Genomic DNA, 15,747 nt, shown 5'->3' with positions numbered 1-15,747 from the left:
GCATTCTTTCGAATGCATCTTGATCGAACCTAAAAGGCAGAAAACGGAAAATATTGAAGCGGCTGTTAAGCGAATTCTTTCCCTGGGAAAGAATTTGCTTAGCCGCTTCGTTACTTTGCCGTTTTCGGCACTGTAGTGCGGTCTCGGAGTTGGTTATATTTAAGTAGGGGGCACAGCCCCCCTCTTGATGTAATATTTGAAATTCATTTTTATTTATTTTTGTTGGAACAGCGATTTTTTTCCCCTTGGAAAAAAAATCGCTGTTCCGACACTTCGACATTGTAAGCTTTCGCTCACATAGGGTCGATCAATCACCATTCGCTTTTTTAAGCATTCGGTGATTTAATATAGACCCGTAGCAAGCTACAGTATGGATTGCAGTTTTTCCCCAGAGTTAGTTGCACTTGGATAACGTCGGATACATTATGCTGCGCAACTAGTGTGGAGGTTTGGATATCCTTAAAGAATATGGACACACCTCCGCCTTTGGTGTTTTGGTCCAGGTTAGATGGCTGAAAATTTGTGGTATGAGTTATAGCTTGATAATGCAGGGGTGCTCTCTAGAGCCTGGAACCAGGTCTCAGTCACTGCACAGATATCAATGTTCTCCATTTTAAGGAGTGCCTCGAGTGCGTGCATTTTGAGATTTAGACTTCTTGCATTAAGTAGCATTACCCTCAGTTTTTGCTTGCCTGTTCCTGTTACGGTGATGAATTTGTCATTTGAACCTTGCCTAAAAAAGGCACTATAGGGGTGGCAAGAGCCTTAGCCAGTATCCGGAATCCCAGAAGTGACAGGTGCAGGCCATCTTTGGCAATGCATCGTGCTCTGTTGACCATGAAGTCCCAGGCAGACAGATACTGGATCCCCGTAGAATGACACCAGAAGCTTAGCCAATTGTTGAAGTCAATTATTTTGTCCTTGTACTGCAGTATCATTCTGGGCGATGGCAGGATGCTATTCAGGGCTAGGGTCATACCTGCCTGGGCTACAAGATCGGGGAGCTCTTCCATGTCTCTCTTCATGTAGTCCAGAGAGGTATGTCTCAGGTCGTTCACACCAACATGAACAATGACAGAGTCATATTTGTACTTGTTGTGGAGTGACCTGAGTGCGTGGTTTATGTGGCGGATCCTGGCACCTGACAGGCAGCTGACAGTAACCTTCTCCTTGTTTAGCCTGGTGAGTGGGACATCAGTGTGCCTGACTATAGAGCCACCTATGAGTATTGTGTTGGGTACATTTGCCTTATGGGCTGTGGTTTATTGGCACACTGAGTCTGTGGGCTATGTGTCATTTGGGTTGTGTTGGTAGGTGAATGTTGCTTGTGTTTCTGCTTTGGAGGTCTCTTTTGCTTGAGCAGATTATTATTGATAGCCTCTGCGAATGTTTTTGTGTTTCTATGTGTGGATTTTGGTGGTATAGGTTTAGTGGGACTATGTGATGAGTGTGGTGTGGTGCAAGTGTTTACCTTCTCCTCTTGACTGTCAAGTTCAGTCTTGGTTGGAGAGAGCTTTACCTCCAGTTTGGCTAGATAAGTGCATCTCTCACAGGTTGTGGTGTTGGGTGGTAGGAGGAGAGGGTTGTCTGTGTACATGAGGCAATTGCTACATTTCCTCAAGATGCCCAGATTCATCAGATAGACAGGCGAGAATACTGGGAGCTGACCCTTGGACATGCCTGAATAAAAAACTACTTTCCTCTAGACAAGTGAGGAAAGTGAGTATAAGAGCTGTTTTCCTCTAAGCAAGTGAGGAAAGTAACTGTAAAAACTGTTTTCCTCTAGGTCTCTGCAACAGTTTCTTCCTTCTGTTGTAGACTTTATTAATGGCAGGGGACCACCAGATTGGCTTCCTTTTTTTGGAGGAGATCGCCTTGGTTCTGTTGGGTATGGCTAGTTACATTCATTTATGTACGTGTTCGTACAGTGTATTGGTGTATGATTTGGCAGTCATGCATCTATTTTCCAGTGGCATGGGTGCCGTAAAGTTAGCCACCTGTGTTTTTAGGAGTCCAAAGTCAGCTTTGGAGAAGTTTTTCATGGTGGATACCTTTGCGGGGGTTGTGGGTGAAATGAGGATTTCCATGGTGATTAGTTTGTGGTCAGATCTAACCAGGGAGGAATTGACTATTAGTGTAAAGTGGTGGTTTCCCGTGTTAGTAATAACCAGGTCAAGGATGTTGCTTCTTCTAGTGGGGTTAAGAATGAGCTGGTCCAGGGCATTGGAATTGAATTCAAGGAAGCATTTGGCCAGTGTATTGGTGCACGAGTAGTTTTCCCAGTTAATGGAGGAGTAGTTGAAGTCACTTAGAATGAGAGTGTTGGGTTGGATCTTAATAGTTTCCAGGGTGCTTAGGAATGTGGAGTGAGAGTCTTGGGACATGGTTGGGAACCTATAGCAGGCTATGACCTGAATTGCTGTCTTACCCAATGTTAGTTGTACCTGGAGTATCTCAGATGCGTTATGTTGGGCTACTAGTCTGGAGGTGTGCATATCATTTATGAATATGGAGACACCACTGCCTTTGGAGCTTCGGTCCATGTTCTGGGGCCGAAAGGTGTGGAATGGGTTATAGCCTGGTAGCGCAGGGGTGCCTTCTGCTGCTTTAAACCAGGTCTCTGTTACACCACAAATGTCGAAGTTCTCCATTTTGAGGCGTGCTTGGAGTAAGTGCATCTTGAGATTTAGACTTCTAGTGTTGAGCAGTATGACCCTCAGATTGCATTTATTTATAGCAGTTACGGGGGTAATTCGGTCTTTGGAACACCACCTAAAAAGGCACTGTAGGGGTAGCAAGAGCCTTAGCCAGTACCCGGAAACCCAGGGGTGACAGATGCAGGCCATCTCTGGCAAAGCATCAAGGTCTGTCAGTCATGTCATCCCAAGCAGACAGATACTGGATCCCTTTAGAATGACACAAGAAACTTAGCCAGTTGTTGAAGTCAGTCATTTTCTGTTTGTATTGTGGTAGCATTCTGGGCGACGGTAGGATGCTGCTCAGGGCTAGGGTCATACCTACCTGGGTCACATAATCCGAGAACTTCACCATGTCTCTTTTCTTGTAGTCCAGGCAGGTGCGTTTCTGGCCATTCACACCCACATGGACAAATAACAGAGTCATACTTGTACTTGTTGTGGAATGACCTGAGTGAATGTGTCGTGTTGGATTCTGGCACCTGATAGACAGCTGACTGTTACCTTCTCCTTATTCAACCTAGTGAGTGGGTGGAAAATAACCACTCACTCACTGGTGTTTCTATCTTGCAAAATGCTTTTGCTGGTTGTCATGACCTCTGCTTGCAGGATCTGTGAGCTACTAGTAGCTTTAGGAGAACCATTTTTGAACTTTCACAAGGATTAGGTGTCCATAAAGGCTTATCCATGTTTCCCCCCAAAAGTGACTTCTTAATTTTCCTAAAGTCAGTCCCGTCATCTCCTTGTTTTCTCCACCAGTGTGGAAACTGCTGTGGGGGAATCTTCACACCGTGGATGTATGCCACTGAATGTGTCTGAAGAGGCTGCATTAGTCAGAGCAGCCCCTTGTTTCATTGCTGCAGTGTGATGGGCAGACAGTCACTAAGCAAACTCTGAGTGAGTTACTGACTTCATATTATCTATTGTAACTACGCAGTCTGTTGGGAAATACTGCTAAGTCACATTGAGTCGCACCTTTAGAGGCTTCCCTGCATCTAGTGCTTGTTTTAAGACCATCTCAACTCTAGACATCTGTGACATGGCCACATGGTCACTAAATCACATCTTTACCTTGCCTTATCTAGACCACAGCTGCAGCAGTTAGACCTTCTTTGGTATTTCAGTAATTTAAGACTTCTCCTTTTGAGCCTTTTTTGTATGACTACTGTCTATTTCTTTCTGTCCTGATGGACGAACTGCTTTGGGTATACCCCACGTACAAACTTAACAGGGAGGTTTCTCTGTGTTTGATGTAACAAATTTATTCTTACTATATTAATTGAGAGCGTCATATGTAGGGTCCTATATGATTGTTATTGTTTTTTTCCTGATCTGCTAGAACTGTGTTCTTTTAGTGACCTGTTTTGAACTGGTGAACTAAGAAAGTTTGAACACTTGTAGTATGGCACATGACATCACAGCTTGCAGCATGCATGGTATACCTGCCCTTGAGTTTGAGATCTTCCAAAAAGAAATTTCAAACTGGAACAAAACAAGAGGATGTACCCAACTGAAGGACCACCGAGGGGGAGGCTTTCTTAGATCAGCTCATAAAATAAAAATCTGTTGTTTTTCTCTCTTGTTTTAATTTTTTTACCTCCTTGGTCAGGATGACCAACCCTAGGGATTGGTGCTTCTCCACTGTCTCCCCATCTGCTTCCTGGATCAATACTACCAACCTGGCTAGTACTGGTGGAGCATTAATACCACCCACGGGGGAGGGGATGAGTAAGGCATCCTGGCCTTATGCTCTTGTGCACATCCACCCATGACACTGATACTCTGTCTACCCTTTTTGTACAAGTGTGCATTGTAAGGCAGAAGTTCTGCTTACCTGTCAAGCCTCTGCCAGAGAGCAGTGTGGTCTTGCAAAAACCTATGTCCACCCCCAGAGATAGGCAAGTTGGCCATTGGCTGCACAAGTCTCTACCATGTAGTCTCACCAGTTTGTCACATTGGTCCCCGTTTGCTAGCATCACCGATGGATGCCCTGTCCTTTAGTGAAGATGTTTTTTGTCCTTAGTTAAAAGTAAGGGTTTATACTTGGATATTTAAGGTATCATGTCAGACAGCAGAAGCATAGCACGATAGACATACAAATCTTGAATGTCCCAGAATTCTTCATCTGATCTGGATGACTAGCAGTTCCCTCCTTTTTTAGGTTAGCTGATTGTTTTTCATGCCACGTTTTAACACTATCTGTGATGGCCTGGTTGAGATTAATTTTTGTTTAATTGATGGTCTTCCTTTCTCACCGGATTAATGCTTTCTGAATGTTCTGCTTTATCTCGTGTAGAGATGCTCTACTTTCTCTCTTCCTGCTGCAGTGTACAATATTGTTATCACATTGTTTTCAATTTTAACCAGATGTGATTTCTCTGTATGTGTGTGTGTGTGTGTGTGTATATATATATATATATATATATATATATATATATATATATAGAGAGAGAGAGAGATTAAAATGCTTTAGTTATGAAATTGCACTAATTTTGAGGCTTTGTTTTGTAATAGTATTTTGTATAAGCTGTTGTATTTTTAAAGGTGAAATAAAGTGGTATAGAAGCTTTGTGTGGCACGAGTTTTGTCTGCAAAGAAGACATATAGAGGTATTTGTAAAAATGTTTCATTATAATGTATGATTACATACAAATGGCCCCAGTGTACAATTGCAAGTGTGGCATGCCTCCCTCACTCCTCTCCTTCCCTCCCTCCCTATTGTCATGTCTACTAATCAGTCTTTGGTCATATGGGTTGCAGGCAGGGCTCCATCTCCTTGCTCCATGGAATCTTGCTAGATTTGATACCTATGGATTTGAAAACCATTATGGGGAAACGAGCTTTAACTTTGGCTCTACAACCATTTGAAAATATTGTTTTATGTAATTATATTACTTCCCGTGTCCAGTCTTCCTGAGTGTGGAGCCTGCATGCAGTCCTCAAATCAGTTCCGGGTTTAAATATGATAAATTGACCATAATAGAATTTTAGAATCTTCAGTTCCAGTGCTACACAATGTGCCCTTTATGAGCCTTATGACACTCTTTTAGGTTTAAATCTTTGGGAATCTGCATTGTTAATACGTTTAATGTATTATTTAATATGCTGTCAACATCTGTTTTTTCTGGCATTTCATAAATGTTCATTATTTTCTATTTTATCCAATAAAAGACAGTTTTCTTTTTTTTTCAAGCATGTTATTTTGGAAATTCTCCTCTTTTAACCTCATAAAACAATTGTCCATATCATTCTTTCTAGATTAACTTAAATTTTCTGCATATCATATTGTTGTGTACAGTCAGCCTAAAACTCTCCTTTCTTTTTAGCAAGCTTTCCATTTTAGATGCAAGAACCTGGAAAAAGTACATCTTGTCTTTGAATTGTCTTAAAAGAATTTTGAGAACATTTCCATAGGTTTTCTTCTCCATTCATTGTACAAGATATTTTAGCAGCAAATAAAGAAAGAAAGACTGGAAAAATTGTACTTAAGTGTAGAATTTCTTCAGAACAACAATACTAACTGCACCTGTTATGTCTTTATAACAGAAGTAGAATTTTTGTTTTGTGTAGAGTTTTCTTGGAATTTGTAAGGTGTTAGTGATAAATAGTAATTCTGTGCTACAGTTCATTTGGTCACTTTGAATGAAATCACCAAGTGTAATTGTTTTATAGATTTAATTTTGCCAATTTTATTCTGGAACCTTGATCACTGATGTACTGATAGGTGAGGCATCACGATGTGCTGGACTTTGGAAGAGTTTTATGCCCCCCCTCATCAGAACAGATGAAAATGTCTCCTGCTATTAGTTTGTGTCATGCTGTATGCTCATTAATTGTCCTTTTCATTATGCAGATGCTCTTCGTGTTTCACTATTGCAGTCATCAACTGTGGGTTATCCCTGCTGTGGTAGCCCTCGGTCGGCCCGAATACCAGAGTTAATGTTTTTCTGCGTCGGCTGCTGTCACTTGTCTGACGTCAGGATGTCAGTGCTATAAACCATTCATCGTAGAGCTGTTATTGTAGCCAAGTATTTTTGTCTTCCATCTTCGCATTCCGACATGGCGTCCATCAGCCAACAGTCCATAGACATTGCAAAAAAACTTAAGGATAAATATAGAGGCAGACCACACAAGGCTAAGCCTTCCAACAACTCTACTGCTAAGTAGGTCTTCAGTTCTCTGGAATTCAGTGAAGCACCTTCGCAGCCCCTGATGCCTGGTTCGGTACCTTCCCAGGCCTCTACTGAGACCCTTTCGGAGTCTGGTATGCCACAGAAGTTTTCTTCATCTTCCCCAGCCTTTGGTGGTCTCTGCCTTGATTGAGTTTGGAGCCACGACGCAGGCACTGGCTTCCAAGAAGGTCTTCTGCACTACCAATTCTAGGCAGAAAATGAGGTCTTCTCTTCTGACTACTGTTGCTGTCAGACTGATGGATACTCTTAGGCCCAGAGACAAGGCCACTCCTAAGAAAACTACCTCTAGCCACCTTTTTACTCCTGATCCTCCATCCCAGGCTCACATGCCTAAAATGGCAGAGGACATTATCACCCTTATCAGAGGTAGTCAGGCCACTTCTTCTAAGAGGAAAAGAGACCTTTCTCCTGAAACACTGACAGAACAGGATTCTGAGGAATCTGATTATTCAGATTTTGAAGAGGAGGAACAACAACCTCTGACCGCTTATGAGGATTCAGATGCAGAGGAATCCATTCCTTCTGCCTCCCCTCCAGAAGATCTTTCCTTTGGGGAAACCCTTCACACCTTCAGGGAACATTTCCACTGGGAATCCCAAGACTTCCCTCAATCTAAGAAAAGACGCAGAGAGTTTTTAGATCTGCCCCAGCACAGACCCTTGGCCATCCCTCCAATTTTAGAGGTGGTTGAGGATGTCTTCCATTAATCCAGTTTAGCTTTTGACGCCCTCCCACCTGCTCCCAGAAAACCTGACCGTTATTAGAGTTACAGATTCTCACAAATACCTGTACAGAAATCCTGCTGCAGACCCGGAGGTCATTACACAGGGACCAAAAGGAGTCCTACTCCCTCTGACAAGGACTCCAGAGGTCTGGACAGATGGGGTAAAAAAAAGTATACACCTTTGCAACCCTAGCTATCTGTGCACTCAACTGTCAGTTCCACATTTTAAAATATCAACAACATACTTTGGAACTGTTAAAGCAAAAGATTTCGACCTTTCCTGACTGCCAATTCGAAAGAGTTAGCATATTTACTGCACTCTACTTGTCAAGTGGGGTAAACACTCATTACACTGTGGATGTGACACCCTAGAAGCCTCAAGTAGGGTAGCGGTGTCATGATCTGTCATTAGGAGACATGCATGGTTGAATGAACAACCTCTCCCTGATCATGTCAGATCTAAGTTACTTGATGCACCCTTGGATGGAGCAAAAGCAGAAGAGGTTCTTAAAAAGATGGAATACAAAGCAAAATCTATGCGCACAGCAAAAGATTGCCTTCAGGTACAATCTCGTAGGTTCAGCAGGAATTTTCCCTCAAAACACTGGTCCTTTCCTGTACCTAGCAGACGGGGGCAAGGCAAGCCCCGCAAGGACAGAACACCCAGACTCCTATCCCAGGGGCAGCAGAGAGCCAAACAGTGGCCATCTTCCATTACCAAGGCGGGGAGTTGTAAGCCATCCCTCTATGGCAAAAACTCTGTGACTCCCTCTCCCCCCTCTGCCCTCTTTTCACTCACCAAGAATTAGGAGGAAGGCTCTCCTTCTGCAAAGAAAATTGGCTTTCTGTAACAAAGGACCAATGGGTCTTAAAGATCATTTTTCAGGGATAAAAATTCTCCTTCAACGAACTCCCAATTCCAAGAGGGTACCCATAATTGCCTCCAAATAAGTGGCCAGGGGCATTGAAACAAGTCCAAACTCTCATTTCCCAAGGGGCAGTAGAACCTGTCCCCCTCAGATTAAACAGGCCAAGGCTTTTATTCCAGACTATTCCTTGTTCCCAGAAAAGAGGGCACTTGGTCCACCATCCTGGATTTATCCATTCTAAACACCTTCCTGGTGGTCTCCAAATTCAAAATGCTAACTTTGCAGCAGCTGCTGCCAGTGCTGGCAAAATGCATGGTTATTTACCCTAGATCTAAAAGATGCCTACCTCTACATCCCCATAAGGGAATCCTGCAGGAAATTCCTTCGCTTCAAGGCAGGCTCACAATAATTTCTGTTCTCTGCGCTACCATTTGGCTTATCTACTGCTCTCAGGGTATTCACCAAATGCTTCTCCCTGGCCATAGCCTTTTGCAGACAGAAAAATGTACAAATTTACCCTTATCTGGACAACTGCCTCATTCAGACAGAGTGCAAAGAAAAGCTCCTCAAGGACGACCTCTTTGTCAAAACCCTCCTAACCTCCTTAGGATACACCATCAACGAGAAGAAATCAAGGCAAACACCCTCCAAGAAGATCATTTTCTTGGTGGCATTGCTGGACATAGCATCCCAAATGGCCTTCCTATCCCCAGAAAAACAGAGCTTTGTGCCTCTCTACTTTACACAGCTGGCTTCCAGAAGTCACCTCACTGCAAGAAGTTCCTGCAAGCCTTAGGGTACATGGCATCTTCCATCCTTCTAATTCATTTGTTCAGACTCCACATGTGAAAACTTCAGTGGTTCCTAAAGAACCTTTGGTGTCAGCACTCACAACCTGTAGAGACCTCTCTACCTCTGATCTCCTGTTATAAGGGCAGTGTTTCTCTGGTGAGCAGGTGCCTGTGCCCAGAACAAGGGTCTTCCCTTCATCCTCTGCCCAACCGGGCAGGCCATTGCCACCGACACCTCAGGCATAGCTTGGGGCGCTCACCTGGAAGGCAGGTGCACTCAAGGTCTTTGGGATGCTCAGCACCTTCCCTTACACATCAACCAGAAAGAAATGATGGCAGTAGAAAAGGCTCTGACATCCTTCAAATCCCCTCTTAAGCCAGGGGTTCTCCTTATCAAAACAGACAACACCACAGTAATGTGGTACATCACCAAACAGGGAGGGTCCCAATCTTACCCTCTGTGCAGGCTAGCCATGAACCTCTGTCTGACAGCATCTCCCATGGGACTACACCTGATAGCCCAATACCTGCCAGGGATCAAAAACACCTTGGCAGACCACTTAAGCAGAAACTTCTGTTCCCCCACGAATGGCAGCTCCACAGAAAAATCTTTTTACAAATCACTCAGGCATGGGGAGGCCCTAGAAGCTGATCTCTTTGCTTCACATCTCAACCATTGGCTGAAAAAATTCTGTACCAGGGAGTATCACTACCTAGCATGGAAGGTGGATGCCTTGGCCTTCCCCTGGAACACCCTCTTTATGTATGCATTCCCTCCTCTGCCTTTTATTCCCAAAGTACTGATCAAAACAAGGGAGGAGAGACCAAAGGCTATCCTCATTGCTCCAGATTGACCCAGACAACATTGGTACCCCTTACTGTGCAGTCTGACCTTACAGCCTCCCAGGCAGCTTCCCCTGATCTCAAACCTCGTAACTCAGGTGGAGGAGGGGGAATGGTGCACCCAGACGTAGACTCTCAAACTATCAGCATGGCTAATACTTTCAAGGCAACAAGGGGGCCCCTGTTAAGCAAACAGGTCCAAGACATTATCACAGAGGCCAGAAGGCCCAGCACCCGAAAATCTTACGCAGGAAAATGGAAAAGATTCTGCTCATGGAGCCAGTCCAGAGGGGGCAATACTTCACAACCTTCCATCCCTCTTATCCTGGACTACCTAGCAGAGCTAGTTAATAGTGGCCTCTCCTTCTCCTCTTATTAAAATCCACGCCTTGGCCATTGCAGCTCATTTTGATACAGAACAGACCCTGTTCTCCCATCCTTTGATTAAACTTCTTATATCAGACCTCCCAGAAGGCCACCCACTCCAGCCTGGGACCTGAATTATGTTTTGGAAAAACTTACTTTACCACCCTTTGAACCTGCTGCTTCAGCAGAACTAAGATACCTCTCGTGGAAGACTGCTTTTATTCTTGCTATCACCTCAGCCAGAAGCGTTTCAGAACTTCAGGCACTGATGGCCGTTGAGCCCTTCATCATCTTCCATGCAGACAGGGTCTCCCTGAGGACTAATCCCTCCTTTATGCCCAAAGTGGTATCTATTGTAAGTCTCAACCAGGCCATACATCTACCCATCTTCTTTCCTAACCCTCAAAACAAGGAGGAAAGAATTCTGCACTCACTAGACATGCACAGACAGCTCAGTTACTTTCAGGACAATACTAAACCCTTCAGCAAAACATACCAACTACTTATCAGCTTTTTCCCAGGGGCAGAGGGGAAGCCCATTTCCAAACGGATCTCACATTGTATCCATTTCTGTCACAGATAGCATGGGAACCCCCCCCCCCCCATGTCTGGGCAGTCTCCTCTTCCACAGCATTCCTCAGTGGAGTTCCCACCAGGGACATCCTGGAAGTTGCCACCTGGACTTCTGTCCATACCTTTACCAAGCATTACCACCTACCTCTGTTTCCTAAGGCTAGGGCAGGGTTTGCCTCTGCAGTTCTGCAGGGCATGCTGACCCATTCCTAGGTCTCTTGCTAATCCTACCACCCCTCTCCTCAGCTTTGGGAATCCTCCCACAGGTGGTGACTGCAACAGTGAAACACGAAGAACATAGTACAGTTGTGTACACTTACCATAAATGAAGATGTTCGAGTGTATTCACTGATGCAGTCCTGGTTTCCCACCCTTCTTCCCCCTTATATCTTCTTTCTTTAGGGAGACATAAGTTGCTAATGGTGGCTTTTAGCCACCAGGACCACTTTACCATATTTACTGGGGCCTCTGACTTGGTTAGGGCAAGAAAAACTGATGTAATGGCATCTGACGTCAGACAGCAAGCGACAGCAGCCGACACAGAAAAACATTGGCTCTGATATTCTAGCCTGCCGATGGCTACCACAGCAGGGATAACCCACAGGTGATGACTGCAACAGTGAATGCACTCGAACATCTGCATTTATGGTAAGTGTACACAACTGTACTTTCTTTGCCACCAGGGTGAAGTTGCTCTGCTTTGAAGACTGTAAACAGAATGCTTATGCCTTTAAGTAGAACACCTGTTGTTTTCATGCAGGGTTTACAACATCGTGACCGAATACAGTTACACTATGGCCCTTTCTTATAGTGGTTGATTCTAAAGGATAGTTCTGCTTCTGTTTTATATTGCCTTTTGGCAGACCCTGTTGCTCTTTTGTTTTCACCTTATGTCAAATACTGTACTTTGGTAGTCTTCCACGTAGTGTTCCGCTCTAGCACTTATTTTCTGAGTATGAATACTGAGTTGAAATTGTAGCCGTAAGGCCAGAATAGCAAACATTGAAGAGTTTTAGTGCAATTTTGTTTGCCATGTCTTCTAGGTGCATACTCAATAACTCATAATCATGCAAAAAAAAAAAAATCCTTACTGCAATGCATACTTGGAGGGTGTGCAGATTATCAAATGATATCATTAATGAAAAGCTTCTTAGTTACCAGTGAAAACTGAATTTCTGTAGACTGTCTTATCATTTTAACATATTTAATACAGATATTATCTATGTGGCACATCTCATTACTAATGGTTTTGCATCCAGGAAGAAAGAGGTCATTGTCTCCTTTTACTCTTCCCTCATTAGGCCAGTCATCGAGTACAGTGCCCCATTTGGCATGTACCTCACTAGACACCTGCAACAACTGGAGAGGCCGTAAAAGTACCTCACAAAGGGGATCCTAAGCCTTAAACATTTGTCCTATATGGACAGACGCAAAAAACTCCCAACTATTTTTTGTCTCATATCACCTACTTAGAAGCGATCTCTGTTTGACTTACAAAGCCATGCCTGACCCAGCACTGTTAGAGATGCTACATGTAAAGAAATCCCTAGCCCTCCCCACCACACACTCCAGAGACCTCAACCTCGTTACCACAATCAACAGAACATGCTGGAGGGACAGGTTCATAACCCAGAGACTGTGCATGCTATGGAATAGACTTCCCATACATGTCAAGCAGAGCACTTCACTGGCCCTCTTCAAGAGAAATCTTGACAAGTGGATGGGAAATAGAAATTCACCCCAGGAATCACTACAGTGGCTTTAGTCGACAGAGGCACTGGGAACTAAGGTCAGGTGGCATGATGCCAGGGTAATCCTATGGGCTAGGCTTGTAAAGGCTCCAGGGCCATTAGCCTAGTACAGACCTATGAACCTGTGAACCTATTAATACGATAATTTGATTTGCATTGTTTTATGTTGTTCAGAGTCTGCTCTATGCATTTAAGAAGCAGACTTTCAGAATGAATTTGTGAATCAGTCACTCCTTCCATTACTTCACTTTAGAAGTGTTCGTCCTGCTAATAGGAAGCTGGGCACCTAGGTGTCTTGCTTGGTTCTGCGATGTTGGTGATTAGGCTTTCTTGTAGCAGTGGACATGTTTTATAGTAAAATTTGTGTTGTTCACTCTTAGTGGTACACTGGTTGTCTGAGATATGCAGCAGTGTGTATGCAAGGCTAGATGTTGGCTTTTGACAGCCGTTTTGTTGCATAGAATTGTTTAAGTTGGCACTGACAAGTACTTGCCAAATCTATAATGTATTCTAATTTCATGTAATTGTATTAGGCACCCACGGAAAGCTTAGAACTTTTAAAGGATTTCCATCACTGCATGGATAAAGTTCTGGAAAAGGAATGCAAAAAGAAAAAAAAGAGTGCAGGTAAGTATCAATTTAGCGTTAAAGTTTAATAATTTCTGTGATTATCTGTTGAATGTTTTGTTATAGCAGTGGGCAGCAAACATGTTGCAGTAAAACGACTAATTTTTCTGTATGGTTCATTCACTGATTTTAATTATTATTGGTATTTTCAGTATGTATAAATATTGTTTGTCTAAAAATTAATTATCTTTTTGTTTGAAAGATAATCACTTTAAAACTCATGTATTTTTAAGCTTTAGTAGGAACAATGGTGCTAACTATTTAAGTTAAAAGATGACAGTAATCATGAAATACTGATTTCACATTTCATATGTTAAATCATTCTTAGTGTTTTTGTGCTGGATGTTGTAGTAGTTAAATTCAGTAATTGACCAAGGTCACTAACTTAACAATGATGAAAATGTTGGAAGTTCAGTTTTCACAATGTAAAATCTAGTACCTGTACTGGTGGTATTGTCAGTGTTATTTTAGCAAACCAGCCTGCAGTAACAGATGACTTATTCATTTATTGATTGATTGATAAGTTGCTTCTACTACTCCAGTTTCCAAAAACCTCAAACAGGATCATACTAGTGATCACATGTTTTAAAAATATCATTTTGTGGATCCTTATTGCCAGTGATCTAACCCTTTTCCCTCCTTAATGACTCTTTTATTCCTCCCATCCTAGGTAGAGGTAATCATCGCTGGCGGGATGGAGTCATACCTCTCAACCTCTTAGTACAAGCATTCTGGACAAATGCCCCAAAATAGTGATTTTTTTTTTAAATATTGCTTTTTCTAAACTTAAAATCATTGATAGACTAATGGGTATTGCATTAGCATACAGTTTATTAAGGGCATGAAGTCTGAAACTCAAATGTTTGCTGTTATTTAGTGACTGTAACCCTCCATGATTGTTTTGAGAAAACCACACATTTTTTGAGGAACAGATCAAAAATGTGAGGCAAAAATCTGTATATTTCTGCTAAAATATGGAGAGTTGAGTAGTATGGATGTGGGTGAGTAGATTGGGGCTCTGCCATCATCCTGATGGCTCATCTTTCTTTTTGATTCTTCTTCTTCTTCTTTCGGCTGTTCCCGTTACGGGTTGCCACAGCAGATCACCTGTTTCGATTTCTTCCTGTCCTTTGCATCTTGCACTGTCACACCAACCACCTGCATGTCCTCTCTCACCACATCCATAAATCTTATCTTAGGCCTTCCTCTTCTACTGTTACCTGGTAGCTTCATCCTTAGCATCTTTTTCCCAGTATACTCAGCATCCCTCCTCAGCAGCCTCTCTGGCTTTGTCTCCAAACCTTCCAACCTGGGCTGACCCTCTAATATACTTATTCCTAATCCTGTCCACCCTCGTCACACCCAGTGCAAATCTTAACATCTTTAACTCTGCCACATCCAGCTCAAACGCCTGCCTTTTTGTCAATGCTACTGTCTCCAACCCATATAACATAGCTGGTCTCACTACCCTTTTGTAGACCTTCCCTTTCACTCTTACAGGTACTCGTCTGTCACAAATCACTCCTGACACTCTTCTCCACCCATTCCATCCTGCCTTTACTTTCTTCTTCACCTCTCTTCCACACTCACCGTACTCTGAACTACTGACCCCAAGTATTTAAACTCATCCACCATTGCCACCTCTACTCCTTGCATCCTCACTATTCCTCTATCCTCCCTCTCATTCACACACATGTATTCTGTCTTAGTCCTGCTGACCTTCATTCCTCTTCTCTCTAGAGCATATCTCCATCTCTCCAGGGTCTCCTCCACCTGTTCCCTACTCTCACTACAGATCACAATGTCATCTGCAAACATCATAGTCCATGGGGACTCCTGTCTGATCTCGTCTGTCAACCTGTCCATCACCATTGCAAATAAGAAAGGGCTCAGAGCTGATCCTTGATGTAACCCCACCTCCACCTTAAATGCATCCGTCACTCCCACCACAGACCTCACCGCTGTCACACTACCCTCGTACATATCCTGTACCACTCTTACATACTTCTCTGACACTCCTGACGTCCTCATACAATACCACAACTCCTCTCTAGGCACCCTGTCATATGCTTTCTCCAAGTCTACAAAAACACAATGCAACTCCTTCTGACATTCTCTGTACTTCTCCATCAACACTCTCAGAGCAAACATTGCATCTGTAGTGCTCTTTCCCAGCATGAAACCATACTGCTGTTCACTAATCATCACATCCCTTCTTAACCTAGCTTCCACTACTCTTTCCCATAACTTCATGCTGTGACTGATCAATTTAATCCCTCTTTAGTTACTACAGCTCTGCACATCACCCTTATTC

The 15,747-nt window shown here is 43.2% G+C and overlaps 1 protein-coding gene across 2 annotated transcripts in view; it reads left to right on the top strand.

Moving 5' to 3' along the window:
* Positions 1-15,747, top strand: part of MYBBP1A (MYB binding protein 1a) — a 1,224,315-nt gene that overhangs the window by 520,798 nt on the left and 687,770 nt on the right. For both annotated transcript variants that reach the window (XM_044054196.1, XM_044054197.1), the window contains one exon: positions 13,340-13,433. In XM_044054196.1, the coding sequence (XP_043910131.1) occupies positions 13,340-13,433 (94 nt within the window). The remainder of the gene's footprint in view (positions 1-13,339; positions 13,434-15,747) is intronic.

Source organism: Protopterus annectens, chromosome 13.part0 (genome assembly GCF_019279795.1).
Source record: "Protopterus annectens isolate FY-2018-M chromosome 13.part0, PAN1.0, whole genome shotgun sequence".
Classification (NCBI taxonomy): domain Eukaryota; kingdom Metazoa; phylum Chordata; order Ceratodontiformes; family Protopteridae; genus Protopterus; species Protopterus annectens.
This window is presented reverse-complemented; position numbering and strand designations above follow the sequence as displayed.